Raw genomic sequence first — 19617 nt, 5'->3', positions numbered from 1 at the left:
GGTGTCTGAACAGAATTGGATTTCTGCCTATAGAAACCCTAGTTCTAACAACTGCTGTGGTTAGTTTTAATTTTCAGTCCTCAAAATTAACTGCTGGCCAGTGATTCAGAAATAGACTGAACAACACGTTTAGACTTTGCCCTGTCTAATTGAGGAAAGAAAAAAAGAAAAAGAAAAAAAAGCCCACCAACACCCTACCACCATCCTATAAAGAACAACAGAACCAAAGCAGACCACTTGATTTCCAGGCCAAAAAAAGGGAGCAGCTGTAAAACAAACTCAATTCTCCAAAGATGATTGCCCCTTTTGTGCTTTCTTCATAGAAGCACAAGGATGCACATATATACTTGCTGAACATACTACTTAGGAAATCTTCTTAGGGCTTTGAGAAGCTTTCAATCTGCTAGAAAGTTAGAAGTAAGAACAATGGTAAGAACACCTAATTTTTCTGATGAAAACGGACATCTTAAAAAAATGATATTCCAAACAGACCTGTGTTTCAGTTTTTACAAGCAAAATACTAACAGCCCGAATGTAAATTCCTTGAAGAAAGATACAATGGGCTATATACACTAATATGTATAAAACAGATAACTAATAAAACCTGCTGTATAAAAAAATAAATAAAATTAAATTAAAAAAAAAAGATACAATGGGACAATTCCCTTTAAACCCAACATGTGTCCATCAATGTGCTGGTCACACTAACCGGTGCTAAACACATACTCCTGTGAATAAACTAGAGTAGCTTACACTACATAACAAACCTTTTCCACTGTACTTTTAAGTGCTTGATATAAAAATGGATAGAACTCTGATTTTCTAAACCAGCAATCAAAGGAAAAGGAATCAAGGGACAGGGTATCTACTATGAGCCACACACCATGGCTACACATTCCCAATGAAGAAAACAATGTCTTGTCCATTTCACGGATGATAAACTGAGATTCAAAAGAATGTAAACATTTTCCCAGGGTAATTCACCTAGAAGATGACAGAGATGAGGTTTTAATTTAAATCTGCCTGATTTCAAAATATTTCTAATTGTATCATACTCCCTCCCAAAAGAAAATCCGGAGAGACGAGTTAGTAAAATGACAAGTTTCAGTTATATGACAAACACTGTATCGTTGCTTTGCCAACACCCAAAAGAAAAACTCATCCTCTTTCAATCAAAAGTAATGGATGTCAAATCCGTCTGCATTTTGTCAGTATGACTGAATTCCAGCTATTAAGAAGGTGATCAAGTAAACAGAAAATCATCTATTGTGATCATAACCCTTTAAAAAAATCCTGACATCATAAAGAGCATATTTGAAAATCCTTCTACAGGGATTCAACAGTTCATTTAAAAAAAAATAGAAATAACGCAGTGAAAGTGAGAGGTGCTTCTCAATGGGATACATTTGTCCTTTTGCTCAACACTCAAGTATAAATAGATGACATCAAGTTTTGCCCTCAGAAGTTTACTGCTCACTGTCCTCTACCTCTCCTACCAACCAAAGAAGAAAATAAGACCTCAAAACGAAGGCATCGGGCTTCCCTGGTGGCGCAGTGGTTGAGAGTCCGCCTGCCGATGCAGGGGATGCGGGTTCGTGCCCCGGTCCGGGAAGATCCCACATGCCGCGGAGCGGCTGGGCCCGTGAGCCATGGCCGCTGCGCCTGCGCGTCCGGAGTCTGTGCTCCGCGACGGGAGAGGCCACAAGTCTCCAGTTGAGAGGCCCACGTACCGCAAAAAAAACAAAGGCATCTCCTCCCAGTACTCAGATTATTTTTTCCCATTTTCTGACCCCTATCTTCTTTTTCTTACATAGGCCTGAGAGGAGCTAGCTTGTAAACCAAATCTACAGTTTCCCTAGCAAGTTCCAATGACATCCCTCATTTAGAGAGAACTACCTTCAGGGTCTTGTAAACGAACTCATTCCGTATTTCAATATTCTCAGAAAATAATGCTTAAATCCAAAAATGCCCTCCCCATGAAAATTTTACTCTTTTCTTTGAAAGCAAAGATAACCTTAATTTCAGGGAGCTGTTCAAGAGAAGAACATAGGGTACATTTCTTCCAAGGCGGAAGCACACCAAGATTTCTCTGATAGTATTTAGAATAGAGTTACAACGTTAAAAAAAAAAAAAAAAAAAAAAAAGTGAAAAGAAGAGAATGTTATTGACCAAAAAAAAAAGCTGTCATATAGCTATAGACTTATAGGCTATGAAATAGAAAAAAAATCTGCAACTTTTCAAGATTCTTCTGGCAAAACATTCTTTGGAATCATTTTTTTCTGAGAGCTGAAAAGCATTTTTCTAAGATGCTGCCAGCTCTAAAAACAACCTTTCTGATCTCTTGAAAAGCCAAGTTCTACTTTTAATAGTGCTATGTACTTTTGGTTTCAAAGAAAAAAGTGAAAGAGAAGGAACCACAGCCAAAATGGTAAGTTTACCCTACTCATGCCTCAAGCTATACATAATGATTTCACACAGTACTTATGAAGAAGGGATCAAATTTTTCCTTTAAAAATAGAACATATACCTCTATGTCACATATGTAATGTTTAAGTATAAGGAGCAAAAGCACCCCCCTTTCAATCCAAAACCCAGTCAAAACAAAAGTTTATATGGAGAGACATAGTCATGAACAGAAGATCTCTAATAGACATCAGAAGCAAAAGTGACAAAAGCAAAAATAAACAAGTGGAACTACATCAAACTGAAAAGCTTCTACACAGCAAAGGAAACCATCAACAAAATGAAAAGGCAACCTACAGAATGGGAGAATATATTTGCAAATCATATATGTGGTAAGAGATTAATATCCAAAATATATAAAGAACTCATACCAAAAAACCCCAAACAATACGATTTTGAAATGGGCAGAAAATCTGAATAGATATTTTTCCAAAGAAGATATACAGAGGGCCAACAGGTATATGAAAAGGTACTTGACATCACTAATCATCAAAAAATGCAAATCAAAATAAGCTATTACCTCATACCTGTTACAATGGCTATCCTCAAGAAGACAACAGATGGTAAATATTGGCAAGAATATGGAGAAAAGGGAACCCTTGTGCACTGCTGGAGGGATTGTAAACTCCACAGTGCAGCCACTATGAAAAACAATATGGATATTCCTCAAAAAATTAAAAATGGAGCTACATATGATCCAGCAATCACACTTCTGGGTATATATCCAAAGGACATTAAAACAGGATACTGAAGATATATCTGCACTCTCATGTTCACTGCAGCATTATTCACAATAGCCAAGCCATGGAAACAACGTAAGTGTCCATCAACAGATGAATGGATAAAGATGTGGAGGTGTGTGTGTGTGTGTGTGTGTGTGTATGATGGAATATTATTCAGCCATGAGAAGGAAGGACATCCTGCCATTTACAACAACACGGATGAACCTTGAGGACATTAGGCTAAGTGAAATGAGTCAGACAAACTGTATGATGTCACTTATATGTGCAATCTGAAAAAGTTAAACTCATAAAAACAGAGGCTAGACTGGTAGTTACCAAGGGCTGGGGGGTGGGAGAGAAGGGGAGGTGTGGGTCAAAGAGCATAAACTTCCAGTTATAAGATGAATAGGTTCTGGGGGTCTGATGTACAGCATGGTGATTACAGTTAATAATAGTGAATTATATACTTGAAATTTGGCTAAAAGAGTAAGTCTTAAATGTTCTCATCACAAAAGAGAAATGGTAATTACGTGATGTGATGCAGGTGTTAGCTAACGCTATGGTGATAATGATTTTGCAACATACAAGTGTATCAAATCAACACGTTGTAACCTTAAGTTATATGTCAATGGTATCTCCATAAAAGCTGACAAAAAAAGATTTCTAATAAAATCAAAATGGCTAAGTTAGTAACACCATGATAGGTTGCATTAACAATGATAAATGTTAAAGTGTTAAACATAAGGTACTATATCCAAAAATCTTGGTAAGACAAAAAATGTTTACTAGTTCAGATTCTCCCATTTCCATAAAAGACTATTTTAATCCTCCCATGCGAAATGGACAGAATCTATGGGATTACTAGTATTTCGAATGAATTTTTTAATTTTACTACAAAATTTACTAGAATCAGTCACTTAAGGAACTTATGTCAAATAACTGGTGTGCTCGAATATTTCACATTTCAACTTATTATTTTAGAGTTGTCAAGACATAATCTAAATCTAACAGGGAAAAAAACATGCAGGCTTCAAATAGCACTTAAAGAAACACAAAGAAGGAAAGTTAGAAGTCAAGGATGATAATTCTGAGATAAAGGCTGAGTGGAGAAAAAGACAGAAATCTACTAGAGACCTTATCAGGATGCAGTGCTGAACTCTGCCACATTATCACTGACCTGTAACCTCTTCTCTGGCTCACAAACAACTTTTGAGTACTCTGGGACTAAGTGGACGTTTTAAAAAGTTCTTGTGTCATATTTACTTTTTCCGACGACCTTATCAGAAGCCTGATGTACTCAGGCTCCATAATTCACATGCTCCAATTACCTACCTAACTTCATACCCAAGAGGAATAATCAGAGGCATAAAATGCCACGCTCATAAAAAGAAACGTAATGTGTATGATTAGGATTTAAAATGGACAGGCTCATTTTTAAGGGCATAGCCATAGATAAGTAGCACCCACACTGTGCTCTACATAACTATAAAAGAAACAAATAGGGTTTGTTTAAAAAAACTCCTTAATAAACATATAATAAATCCCTACCTTTAAAATGAGTTGTATTACAAAAGCTCAGTTCTTCACGAAGATGCATTTCCCCATAAAATACTACAAATGGTCATTCATTTCCAAAGCTGGCCCATCAATACCTATTTAACCCATAATCTACCGACATACAGTATAACGTGGAATGAAATGTGGTAAAAGTACCTGTAACACTTCAAATGCATATTAGTATCAATAGTTCAGCTGAGAGGATAGGAGCTTGGCAAAACAGATCCCAAAAAAATGGACTCCAGGGGTTACATATAACCCAAAATGTTTACACAATATATATATATATATATATATATATATATATATATATATATGGGTGGTTTTCTTATGAGAGGGTCCACAGCGTTCCTGAGGTTCTCAAGGTGGTTATTCATATCCCCATAAAGGGAAAGAGCTTCTGTGCTATATAAAATTCAATTCTTCCCTACAAAGCCCTCAGGTAGAGTTTATCAGTGAAATGAGTCATCTTGAGAAGTTATGGTCTACACATGCTTACATATAATGATAAGCTCATGGATGAAAAACTATCAAAAACCTTCCAGTAAAACTAAGTGAAGGAAATCCTGGTGTAAAGAATGCACTGCAAAAAAAAAAAAAAAAAAAGTATAACTAAAAAAAAAAGAAAAGAACGCACTACCACATTTTATGGGGTCTGAACTGCCCATATAAGATGACACAGGAAGTTCATCTGAAGTATTCAGTAGAAGCTGATGATCCTAGTAGTATCCAATGTAAAGTAGATTCTGACCCATCAACAGTGTTTGTTTGCACAAACTGCAAGCAAACATTCCATATGCTTGTGAGAAATTCCACTTAAAAATCTTTCCCCATCCTAGCCAATTCACCTGGGCACTATATTATCATTATCTTAAAAAGAAAAATCCATCTATTACCTACACACAATTCAAACAAACAAAAATGTGTTTTTAAATGACCCAAACAAGTAATCTGAATGGGTACACACCTTTTCTATTCATTTTGACCAAGCAAATCTGGATAGTAACTTGTTTTCATGTAATTTTTGATGTAACTTTCAACTTTAAAATTTTTCTGTACACTGATGTAACACAGTTAAGGCATTGTTCTTTTCTTAATTGAGGATAGTTTGGTTTTAGATTGTTGTTGAAATAAAGTTGAACTGCATAGACTATAAGGCTGTTCTAACCAACAATGTAATTTCAGACTCATACCTATTTAAAATATTGTTTAATTATCTCTTCTCCTCAAACCATGAGTCCACAGCGTGGTCATTAAGGTGCTTCACTGCTTTTACCTCTCTCAAAACATTACTGTACTTCTTGACACACTAGCAACTAGCTTTCTATGGGAAGGCTTTTCACAAGCCAAGCGTCACGTACCCCTCCTGCCTTCAGCAACTTTCTTCTGAACTCCTCTGTGGGGTTGTTGAAGGTAAGCTTTTCACAGCGGAGGTGATTCACTGGTGGATGGCCTTCAAGATGCAGGAATAAGTCATAATCAAAACGAACCTTCTTAGGTTCTTCCTAGAGGTTAAAAAAAATAAGAAGGAAAACAGAGACTTAGGCATAAATAGAAATTTGGAAAGCAAAGGTTTACTCCTGATAAGGATCAGAAAAGACTCAGACTACAGCACCGGGGAACTCTACTCGACGCTCTGTGGTGACCTAAATGGGAAGGAAATCCAAAAAAAAAAGAGGGGAGATATGTATACGTATAGCTGATTCCCTTTCTAGTTAGTAGAAACTAACACAATAGTGTAAAGCAACTATACGCCAAGAAAAATTCATTCAAAAAACAGAAAAAGAAAGAAAAGAGACCCAGACATCTAACAGCTACAGTGTCAAAGAAGGGGAAGTACTGGGGAAAAAGTCACCATGGTACTATCTACAAAGCAAAATGGAAACATCTGAAAAATTAGTTTCTTGTCTTAGAAGAAAACCAAAAAGAATAAACTCATCATCTTTCTTGCAGTCTCTCAAGTGGTAGGACACCACCACCACCGCCACCCAACTGGAAACCTAAGGCACCCCTGAAGCCACTCCTTCCCCTTCCCACTCTACGGGCCTACACCCATCATCAACAGCTGACATTTTCTCTTTTAAATACTTCTTGAACAAGCCGTCTAACCCATACTGCCATGCTCTTACTGATTCCTCAAACTACTATAAACTCCTTCCTCTAGTAGTTCTTCCTACCTCAGGATAGATGATCACTTTTCTTCTTCATTCAGGCCTCAAAACTGTCCATATGAAACAAAAATCTAGCCATTTTCACTCCTTGATTAAAATTTCACAAGTTCCCAATGCCATTAGAATAAAAATCAGCTCACCTAAATGCCACATAGGATTTTCACAATCTAGCTCTTGGTTCCATGTCTCACCACACCCCTTCCACCCATCTGGTGATCCAGCCACACATTGTGGTTGGTTGCTCCCAGAATTTACTCATTCTAGATTAACTCTGGGTTTCACCCTTGCTTTACATTACTACCTCCACTGCCGACCTCCACTCCTCCACCTTCTGCTTTACCTGGATAACTTCTACTCATCCGTCTCCATTCAGGTTTTATTTGGGGGAAGCCTTCCTTGAACTCCACTCCCAACTGCCTCTCCTCTGTTCTGTGTGCCTCCCTCTCTTATCCTTGAAACGTCTTAGAATAACTGTCTTATTATCTCCCTTTACCCTGCTAAATCATAAGATCTTTGAAAGCAGGAATAATGGTTGAGTCCTTACTGTACCCTCAACAACTAGTTTAGTGCCCCATGCATAGTAACAATGCAATAAAGTCTGTGAAATGAATGAAAATATGGCATTTTCCTGGAGGACAAAACAGCACCATATCCAAGAGAACACAGTGATTATAATTCCATGATACTTGAGTTCTACTCTCCAGCCATTACTTTAGCTGGCTAAACATCTAAACCTCTCTACAGACAGATTCTCAGGCATCCAAGGGGAAATGAATACTGAGGATAATAATAACAATATTATGTATTTAACATTTATCTCATTTTCTTCTCATAGCTCTCCTTTGGGTCAGTTGTCAGCTCTGTTTGGCAGATGAGGAAATTAAAGCACTTAGAATTTATTACTTTATAAAAAAACTCCCTGTGTATTATAGATATTAACCATCTCTGTGAAATGTTACTTTTTTCATTTGTCATTAGCTTTGCCATTTTATGTGTTTTTGATAACAGCTGTTTATGTTTTTTTAATAATAGCTTTACTCAGAAGTAATTCACATACCATAAAATTCACCCATTTAGAGTATAATATTTTGTGGTTTTTAGTACATTCACAGAGTTATAAAACCATCACCACATTCTGATTTCAGGACATTTTCATTACTCTAGAAAGAGTTCTCAAACTCATTAGTGGTCCAACAGATCCCACACCCCCTGGCATCACTAATCTACTTCTGCTTCTATGGAGTTGCCTATTCTCGACATTTCATATAAATACATGAACATACATAAAATACATACACAATATGTGCTCTTTTGTGACTGGCTTCTTATACTCAGCATGATGGTTTTGAGGTTCACCTATGTTGTAGTATGTGTCAGTTCCTTTTTATGGCCAAATAATAATCTATTATATGGGTATACCAGGTTTTGGTTATATATTTGTCAATAAATAGAAATGTGGGTTATTTCCATTTTGGGCTATTGTGAATAATGCTGCTATGAACATTTGTGCACAAGTTTTTGTATGGACATACATTTCCATTTCTCTTGGCTATGCAACTAGGAGTGGAATTTCTGGGTCATAAGGTAACTCTGTGTTGAACATTTTTAGGAAATGCCTTACTGTTTTCCAGAGTGGCTGCACCATTTTAAAATCCCACCTGCAATGTATGAGGTGCTTATGGTTTTTAAAAACACAATATTTTCTAAAATTACATAGTCAAATAAAACAATGTTTTTCCTTTTTTATAAAAGAATTTGTTATATTACTAACACCTGATGAAACAAAGTGATCTGAACCCAGTTCTTTTGACTAAAACGTCTTAGCACCGAGCGTGTGGAGAAAAGGGAACCCTCTTGCACTGCTGGTGGGAATGTAAATTGATACAGCCACTATGGAGAACAGTATGGAGGTTCCTTAAAAAACTAAAAATAGAACTACCATATGACCCAGCAATCCCACTACTGGGCATATACCTTGAGAAAACCATAATTCAAAAAGAGTCATGTACCACAATGTTCACTGCAGCTCTATTTACAACAGCCAGGTCATGGAAGCAACATAAGTGTCCATCAACATGATGGACAAAGATGAATGGATAAAGAAGATGTGGCACATATATACAACGGAATATTACTCAGCCATAAAAAGAAATGAAATTGAGTTATTTTTAGTGAGGTGGATGGACCTAGAGTCTGTCATACAGAGTGAAGTAAGTCAGAAAGAGAAAAACAAATACCATATGCTAACACATATATATGGAATCTAAAAAAAAAAAAGAAAAGGTCATGAAGAACCTAGGGGCAGGACGGGAATAAAGACACAGACCTACTAGAGAATGGACTTGAGGACATGGGGAGGGGGAAGGGTAAGCTGGGATGAAGTGAGAGAGTGGCATGGACATACATACACTACCAAATGTAAAATAGATAGCTAGTGGGAAGCAGCCACATAGCACAGGGAGATGAGCTCGGTGCTTTGTGACCACCTAGAGGAGTGGGATAGGGAGGGTGGGAGAGACGCAAGAGGGAAGAGATATGGGGACATATGTATACATATAGCTGATTCACTTTGTCATAAAGCAGAAACTAACACACCACTGTAAAGCAATTATACTCCAATAAAGATGTTAAAAAAAAAAAGTCTTAGCACCTCCAACTGTCAGAATGCAGACATTACCTACTACAAATTCATGGTTTTCATCTCTTCATCCAAACTTCCCCAGATCACAGTCTCCACTCATGTACTCACTACCTCTCACTTCTATTACTAATCTGGCACGAAACTTGCTCCTTCTGTCCTTAATCAGGGTGCCATTCTCTCCTGGTTTTCCTCACACTTACTGGCATTCCTCCTTAGTTTTCTTCACAAGCTTCCCTTCTTTCTTCATTGACTTTTTTTTTTTTTTTTTTTTTTGGTACGCGGGCCTCTCACTGTTGTGGCCTCTCCCGTTGCGGAGCACAGGCTCGGGATGCGCAGGCTCAGCAGCCATGGCTCATGGGCCCAGCCGCTCCGCAGCATGTGGGATCTTCCCTGACCGGCACTAACCCGTGTTCCCTGCATCGGCAGGCAGACTCTCAACCACTGTGCCACCAGGGAAGCCCCTCTTCATTGACTCTTAAATGCATTTACCTTTTTGCAAAATTCCCCAGGGAGGCATCGCCCATTCACAGGGAGTTAGTTCCTCCTTCATGACAATGACTCCCCTCTCTACCTCCAGCCCAGTTCCCACTTGACTGTCATATGCTTGTGTTCCAGTCTAACCACACCTCCACTGGGGTGACCGGCAGCAACAGCAAATTCATGCATTATCTTAAACTGAAGTTATCTTCATGTGTCCTTTCTCCTATACTCTATATCATGACAAACAGAAATCTTAATTGCTTCCCAAGGGTAAAATACACAAAAGTCATCACTAATGCTTCCTTCTCCCTTACTCATCACAGTCAAATGGTCTCTAAGTTCTGTTTAGTATTCCTCCTTAGGAACTCTCAAATCTATGCCCTTTGCTCTAGTCACAATAACTACTGCCTTAGCTTAGACCTTCATCACTCTTCATCTGGTCGCCTCCCTGTTTTTGAACTTACCCCTTTCTATCTACCACAATGACAAGAGAGTGATCTTTCTAACACAAAAATCAGATTACATCTTCCCATTGATATAAAAGCCTTTAACGGCTCATCATTTTCTACAGGATGAAATCCCACCTCCTGGTAATAACCATTATAGTCTTTTAATACCTTTCCTGCATTGCTTTTGTTCTCTTACTCTACCTTGTCCTTCCACAATGTTGAAGCACTTGCTGTTCCCCAGTGCTTCATATTACCTCATTCATTTTGCTTTTCACATGTCGTATTCCCCGTTGTCTAAAATGCCTTCCCTCCCAGCATACTTCCATCCTTTACCTGTTTAGTGCAAACTCATCATTCAAGACCTAGCTGAAGCATGAACTCCTCTGAAAAGTCTTCCTAACCCTCCCAACCCCATCTGAATTAGACATCCCTGTTACAGCATTCCTTTATTAATGTAATGATCACAACCATTTTTACTAATTACCTGCTTTTCCTCCAAATTGTAAAATAGTCAATACAACTTTAGAATTAATTTAAAAAATAAGAAGGGCCATTTTCCACCTTACAATTGGGAGTGTAAATTGGTAAAGCCTTTGGGAAAACACACTGGCAATATCTATCGACATACTAAATGCATGCAATGTTTAACCCAGTAATTCTACTACTAAGAATCTCTTCCACAGAAATATTCAAATATATGTGCAAAGATATAGAGACAGATATAGATGTAAAATAAAATGTTCATGGTAGCATTGTTTATAATAGTAAAAACAGGGATGATCTGCATGTAAGTATATCATTATCATGGAATACTATGCAGATATTTTTAAAAACTGACTTGGAAAGGCATATCGCTAAGTGAACTAAAGGCAAGTCACAGAAAAAATATTAAAATATAATATATTATGTCCTTGCCAATCCCTATATAGACATACTTTTTATCCATGCAAATGCATGGGGGAAAATCTGGAAAGGCTATACCAAATAGTTAACAATGATTAAATGAAGTGAAAGGAGTAACTCCTGAGTTTTATTCCATTCACTTTTACTAGGAGTATACTCCAGTATACTTTTTTAAAGAGAAAAATACATTGATGAATATAATAATTACCAGCAGAAAAGGAGTGAGGTAGTAACAACACTTTACCGTTCACACCAGTTTAAAACCAAAAAAAAAAAATTACTTTTCAGTAAAACTAAGGCTAAGTACCACAGACAGTGACAATCTTTGTATGAATCCTGAGTGTGATTTTCTTTTGAAGTTTTTTTTTAGTAGAAAGTAAAAAGTAACCATAAATTTGTGGTCTGACCAACTGAATATCTTTCTTAGAGGGCTGACATCAATATAATGTCAATTTATGCTCCATAGAAAAGATTCTTCTTCAAAGTTCAAACAAGGAAGCATGTATTTATTCTCCATATAAAGCTGATACATTTCCTAGAGGGTGGAAAGCTGGTTTTGGCAATATCAAATTATCCCTCTCAGTCTGCTTCAGTCCTTGACATTCACTCATGTACTTTTCTGAGGACAGAATGAAAGAGAGAAGCACAGGATCCTTTCAAACCTGAAGTGCTACAGTCAATTATGTTTCAGTGGGCCTGTTGGTTTAGTTTCTGAAACACACAGATTCTCATGGATAGGCTTGTTTTGTTGAATACAAACACAAAATAAGAGAATAAACAAACATGAACTCATAAGAAGCACTGACACTCCACCACCCCTCTTGACTCTGACCTCTCAAATAAGTGAGCAAAACTGAAGACAAGCTTATTGTAAGCGAGAAAAGTACACGGATGGAGATGGGACCAAGGGCAGGGTGATATTGTACACTGAATATGCAGTGGCAGGCCCCTTCCAACATCAGGAGGAGGTGTTTTTGCTGCTTTCTCTCATCTCCTATGCAAACTTGAAATAATACTTTTTCATAAACCATTATTATAAAAGATGTTCTTTCTACAAGACAGAGTTGAGTAAACTCCAGGGATAAATAAAATGATATACACTCAGAAGAAATGAAATGAACATTCTGGAGCAACAGCCTAGACCTATTAAATTTTCACACATAGATCATTTCAGTAGGATGGAGATCCAGAATGGAAGATAGCAAAAATTTGGTTTCTAAGACACTCTAAGAAGATAAATTAAAAAGAGATGACAGAGCAATAATTTTAATTAAAAAATTAAGAACATAAAGAAAAGTATTTAAAATACTACACCCATACATTTTCCACTGAGTTTAAAGAGATGTTAACACTTTCACCATGCTAGTTTACGTTTTTCTTTAAAGAAATAAAATTTTGTAAATATGAGCTTCTCCATCCCTCCTTCCCCAGTAAGCCATGCCCTTTAGTTCCTGTGCTGTCCTTTCAACTCATGCTCTTGTACTACATGTGTCTCCATCACCTCATTTATTCTTGGCTTCAGTGGTTTATAAAACCATACATAAGTGATATCATAACCATATAATATATAATCATCATTTTTGTTTTTGAGACTTATCCATCTTGCTACATTAATTGCTAAATAGCATTTTGTGTATTATTAACCCACCAGTAATTGATCCACATCTCTACAATTAGTTGTATACTACTTTTTCATATTACAAACACTGAAATATGTTTCATTGTGCACCTGTGAAAAAAGCAATAATTATCATGTATAAAATCTTAAAGAAAATATAAAAATCAGCTAATCTGGACACTAAACAGAGTATCTACTACACAGTGGTCAGCTGAATGTTTATTTTACAATGGCCCCAAAGAAATAACTGTTTTCCATCTCAGGTGCATCTTTCTTCTTTCATATTTTAAGAAACTAAAAATTCCTCACAAAGTGAATAAATAATATGTCTTTCAGTCATAAGAATTGCTACCCAAAGTACCAAGACGACTGCATTTGTGTGTGCGCACGTGTGCAGACATTACTTGCAGCCTCTTCATCCTTCATTTACTTTCTTTTTAAATCTGGCGGATGAGGAGATTCCAGTTATTTCTAAATAAGGAGGGAATTGGGCAGTTCAGAAAATATATTTCTCTGAAGAAAGGAGAGCTTGTAAAAGTGACCAGAAAAGTTAAAAACAAAGTAGGAGAGAAGATACTTTATTGCAGCATTATTTCCAAACTGAAGCCTTCAGTGTACCTTCATACATTGCTGGTAGGAAAGTAAAATAGTACAGTCATTTTGGAAAACAGTTTGGCAGTTCTTTAAAAAGTTAAATTAAACACAGAGTTACCACACGACCCAACAACTCCATCTAGGTGTATAAACAGGAGACTTGAAAACATATGTCCACACAAAAACTTGTATATGAATGTTCGTAGCAGCATTATTCATAGGGCAAAGATGGAAACAAGTCAAATGTCCATCAAATAATGAATACAAATATAAGAAAAAATGTGGCATTATTTATACAATGGAATAGCATTCAGTTATAAAAAGGAATAAGTATTGGTACATCCTATAACACGGATAAACCTTGAAAACCTACTAAATGAAAGAAGCCAGACACAAAAGGCCACATATTGTATGATTTCATTGATAAGAATTGGCCAGAATAGGATATTACACAGAGAAAGGGAATAGATTAACCCCAGGGGCTGGGAGAGTAAGGAATGAGGAGTGATGGCTGATAGGTACAAGGTTTCTTTATGGGGTGATGAAAAATGTCCTAGAACAAAATAGTGGTGATGGTTGCACAATACACTAAAACCCACAGAGCTGTACATTTTTAAAGGATGAATTTTATGGTGTGTAAGTTATATCTCAATTTTTTTAATAAAAAAAAGAAAGCTAAAAACTAATTTCTTAAGGGAAATCTTGACATGAGAAAAAACAAATCCATACATCAAATGTGAAAGCATATCATATGAACAGACATAAATGCATCTCAACAAATTCTGATTTCTGGCAAAGAGTTACTGCTTCAAAGACACAGAAATCAAGAGAATTGCCAGTGGAGAGGAAGATCTAGATCAAGAATCTGGTTTTAACACTTTCCAACTGTGTGTGGCCTTGGACAAGCCATGTAATCTTTCCATGACTCAGTTTCCCTTCTTGTAGAATAGGAATAATAACCTCTCAAAAGTTCTTATAAACCTACTAAACAAAGCAACATATGTAAAGGGCTCAGCAAACTGCCACGGACAAAGTAAGCACTCAGCTATTTAACTACACAGAAATAGGTTACCACCAAATACATACCCAAAATATAAATATAAAGAAAAAATAATTAACAGGGATATCATGTGTGTAGGAAGGCCGTGGAACAGGAATGTAGCACATGAGGAGACCGGCTTGAAAAAACAAGAAATATGAAAAGTAAAATTTATCCCTATTTTCTACACATTCCAACTTTTGAAGATAGTTTCATTATAGCTTATTTAAAAGTTAATTATGTCTTAATCACAAAGAGATTTTTTACTGAATTGAAGGCTAGGCCTTCTATACATTGAAAAAGCCAGTAGAACACAATACTGTAAATCAACTATACTTCAATTAAAAAGAAAAAAAGAAAAAGTCAGTGGGACACTGTTCCAGTGGAAGATACTGATCACTAAAGAGTGGCTTATCAGGGGTTCTCATACGCTGTGGTGTTTCTTCACCTGGAAGGCCAGTAAATATGCAGATTCCTAAGCCCCACCCAGAGATTCTGATTCAGTAGATCTGGGATAGAGCCTGAGAATCTCATTTCCAACCAGCTCTTGGGTGATGCTGATGCTTCTGGTCCAAGGACCAGACTTTACAGAGCACTGGCTTGGATAACACAACATTCTAATTGCTCAGTTCCTTTAAAAAGAAAAATGTGAATTCTCTCACTTTGGGGCAGGTTTCAGGAACTATGATTACCTTGGAATAAAAGGAAGAAACAGGGTGATTAAAAATAACAGCTAGCATTTACTAAGTGCTTACTTACATATGAAGCATTATTCTAAAAATCCCGCATAGCTTTATTTAATCTAATCCTCCTAGCCACCTTATGAGGTAGATACACTTATCCTATCCCCATTTTATAAATGATAGTGAGCCCCACAGAGGTTGAGCGATGTGTCCAATATTATACAGTCTGCGTGTTTTGCCATATATGCACTGCTGAAATTTTAAAAATCCAATAGAATCCATAATATCTACTTGCTGATATAATTGTATATATATGTGTCACATGTGTGTATCCGATAAAGGTAAAGGAGAGATTATTCTTTGTAAGTCTCAAATTCTAGAATTATGAAAATGAGAAAAGGATCATTTCACCGAAAAGCTGTAATTTCTCTTTTCTATTGTACAAACATATATTAATCTTCTTTTTCAAAAGGTAATCACTCTTCTCTTAAAAGAAACATTTAATGGATTTCATATAATCTGACTTCACAGAACTGAAATTATCTTTCTCTAGCCACTTCCTCTTTAATTAAGGACAACAATAGCCAAAATTCCTAGAAGACAAATTTTAACTTTCATTTTTAAATCATCTAGTGATAGAAGTGCTTATGAATCAAAACTATTTTAAACATCATTTGGTTAATGAAGGATCTTCTATTGAAAAATTAATGAGTAAAGATTACATACCTTGTTTTTAAAATAAACCTCAATTGGCAAAATGAAACCAGCATACCCAGATTCTTCTACTTTGTAAGGTGGATCTTTGCACACTGCAACATTAAAAAAGAGAAAAAAAGTGAGATGAGATTAACAGGCAAAAACACATTCTTCTTTCCTTTAAAAACATGAAAAAAAAAATCCTATCCTACCACCTACATCATTCTCAATTTTCACAGCCCTTTGCCAAGCCCCAGCTAACTCTCTGATTTGTTCTTTACTTCTTGTTCAGAATCTACAATAATAATATTCCTATGTAAATCAAATATGTAAGTTATTTATTCAAATCTTGATGGGGGATAGTGCATCACAGTCAACCATGGTCATGAATGACTGGACTTTAGTGATTATCACCCTGCCCTAACACTTTAGGGAAACTGAGGACAGCACCTTGTGACTGAAAGCTTGAAAACAACTATAAGTTACCTAACAAACATATTATCTATGTCTAGTCTTTGATGGACATCACACTACCCCAAACCCCTCCGTTCTCTGAGATATCCTAATTTCCGTACCAAAAGGTGGCAGGACCACCCTCCTTCCTTAGAGAAATCCCAAACCCAGTGTCTCCCAACGTTATTGGTGTTCATTAAGACTTATTATCCCCCATTACCCCCATAGGAATACTTACTGAAATACTGCAATACATACAAACACTTCAAAACTATTCACATAAGAATACCTAAGAAACAATAAGGTTTTTGTATTCTTATGAAGAAAGACTTATTTAGACAAGACTATTTAGGCAAGCTCTTGGGAAATGAGAGATGTCCTAAGAAGCTAAATATGATTTCACCCCACTAAAATTTCCATTAAATCAAAATCAGTTGCAAGGGCTTTCCCTGGTGGCGCAGTGGTTGAGAGTCCGCCTGCCGATGCAGGGGACGCGGGTTCGTGCCCCGGTCCGGGAAGATCCCACATGCCGCGGAGCGGCTGGGCCCGTGAGCCATGGCCGCTGCGCCTGCGCGTCCGGAGCCTGTGCTCCGCAACGGGAGAGGTCACAACAGTGAGAGGCCCGCGTACAGCAAAAAAAAAAAAAAAAAAAAAATCAGTTGCAAGCCAACTGAGCTATTCTAGTTAAGACTGCATTCTGCTGGTAAGTATCACAAAGAATTAAAAATGTATATGTTGAACATCAAGGCCATATACCGCATAGCACATAACCTGGTAGCCCAAGTCCACTTCAGCAGGGTTCCAGTCTGCCTTTTAAACCCTTCCTCCTTTTGTCACCCACCAATCCTCCTATGCTTCATTCAATTGCATCAATTCCCCCAAAACATGCCCAGTATTTCCCACCTATGCTCTGTCCTCTTTCCTTCCACTGAACTTTGATGCTACTCTTAGTATACTATGCTAGTTCAAATCTCAATTTCTTCACAAAGCCTTTCCAGAGTACCACAGAGTACTATCCTCTCTTCTCCTTTTACCCTCCCAAAGAACTGTCTGAATCACTGATTTGACACTTAACAGACTTCCTTATTATCATATATTCAGGAACCTCATCTCTAATTCCCTTTCACTCCCCAAGGACAGAAATTTTTTTAATTAATTTTTATTGGAGTATAATTGCTTTACAATGTTGTGTTAGTCTCTGCTGTACAGCAAAGTGAATCAGCTATACGTATACATATATCCCCTCTTTTTTGGATTTCCTTCCCATTTAGGTCACCACAGAACATTGAGCAGAGTTCCCTGGGCTATAGAGTAGGTTCTCATTAGTTATCTATTTTATACATAGTATCAATAGTGTATATATGTCAATCCCAATCTCCCAATTCATTAGGACAGAAACATTTACTCAGGAACATAAGGAGTGTCAAGGGCTCAGGCATGCCTGGGTGTCAATCCGGAATCCACCTCGAACTAGCCAGGCTACCTCTGGAAAGTTACTCCAATTTTCTGAACCTCAGGTGCCTCGCCTGGACAATGTGAGAACTAAACAAGGTGACGTATGTAAAAGACACAGGATAGGTCCTGGAACACATAAAGAAGTGGCAGAAGTAAGGCAGGAAATCTAACCTGTAAATACCCAATTGTCATGTAAACCTTTCGGATGAAAATAGAAAGGAGAAAAGTACAGAGCCCTGGATTTGGATTAGAAGACTCAGTTCCACGGTCCTGGACTAAGGATTCTCTAGACAGCTCTAGTTCTATTCCCTTTCTATTTTTATTTTTTTTTATTTTTGGCTGCGTCGGGTCTTCGTTGTTGCACGCGGGCTTTCTCCAGTTGCGGCGAGAGGGGGCTACTCATCGTTGCGGTGCACGGGCATCTCATTGAGGTGGTTCCTTGTTGCAGAGCACGGGCTCTAGGTGTGCGGGCCTCAGTAGTCGTCGCATACGGGCTCAACAGTTGTGGCTCACAGGCTCCAGAGCACAGGCTCAGTAGTTGTGGCGCACGGGCTTAGTTGCTCCGTGGCATGTGGGATCTTCCCGGACCAGGGCACCCTGCACTGGCAGGTGGATTCTTAACCACTGTGCCACCAGCAAAGCCCCCATTCCCTTTAAAAGAGAGAACACCATCTACACATTGTAAGCATGGCTATCAAGACTCAAGAAGATTATATATGTGGGGAAATACAAGTCTGAGGCATTTTTAGTGCAGGGGAGGATGATGATGTACTTAAAAATTGGTCAGACACTCCATGAATACAAATATGATTACAAAGAGGTATCCTGAAGACAGGATTTTAACACTTGGCAGTCTCCTGTAGCCCACCTTAGGAAAATTTCCCCAAACTGACATCAGAAGAAGTAAATGATGATGAATGAGGCATCTCACCTGACCTTACAAGTTTCTCTAATAAAAAATGAAAAAGCAAAAGGACTCAGAGTGGCTTCAGCCCTGCATCCACTGACCACCTGCCAACCTATCATGAATATTCAAATACCCTGAACACTGAGCAGGGTGCCACTAAATGCATGAGCACCCCACCCCAGCTAGAAAGATAGCATTACATCCATGACATTTCCAGGCTGCAGAGCCCCTTTTCAGAACAGCAGTTTCAGTGTCCAGGTTGCTTGGGATTAATCATGCCAATGCCATTCGAAGGAAGTTTATTCTGTGGGCTGCTGTAGATGCCAGAGAAGTTATAGCTGTTCCTCTCTACACCCTTTTGTACAGTTCACTTTCTCTATTCTGCATGCAAAATGCTCTTATTATAGAAAACAGCTGTTAGTGAGCACATCTTATAGTTGAAGGTCTTAAATTTTTTTCCCACCCTTTAAAGGAAATGATCTGTTATGTATTACTAGTCCAAAGAAGTCTAGTTTTATAAGAAACTGTTTACCAACTCATACCTCAATTATTTTTCAATGCAGTATTTTCATAAATAACAATGAACAATGTCTGTTGAGCACCCTGAGTTCTCAAGTAGAAGCAAACAATAGAAACTTTTTATTCACAATAAACACGACAGAAAAGCAGTAGCAATGCAAATACAAATTTACAGTTCTAATCTGAAAAAAGGTCAAATTAGGGGAAGTAGTTTATTTATTCGACTGTTTTATAATCAGAATCATTAACATGAGTTTCTAACCTTAA

General features: G+C 37.4%; 1 protein-coding gene across 2 annotated transcripts in view; it reads right to left on the bottom strand.

The window, feature by feature from the left end:
- Positions 1 to 19617, bottom strand: part of MLLT3 (MLLT3 super elongation complex subunit) — a 258868-nt gene that overhangs the window by 102037 nt on the left and 137214 nt on the right. For both annotated transcript variants that reach the window (XM_065878948.1, XM_065878949.1), the window contains exons 3-4: positions 16047 to 16129; positions 6104 to 6247 (exon numbers count right to left, since the gene is read on the bottom strand). In XM_065878948.1, coding sequence (XP_065735020.1) covers positions 6104 to 6247; positions 16047 to 16129 — 227 coding nt within the window. The remainder of the gene's footprint in view (positions 1 to 6103; positions 6248 to 16046; positions 16130 to 19617) is intronic.

The sequence above is a fragment of the Phocoena phocoena genome, chromosome 6 (genome assembly GCF_963924675.1).
Source record: "Phocoena phocoena chromosome 6, mPhoPho1.1, whole genome shotgun sequence".
NCBI classification, from domain to species: Eukaryota; Metazoa; Chordata; class Mammalia; order Artiodactyla; family Phocoenidae; genus Phocoena; species Phocoena phocoena.
The sequence above is the reverse complement of the archived record's forward strand: the minus strand, read 5'-3'. Positions and strand labels throughout refer to the sequence as shown.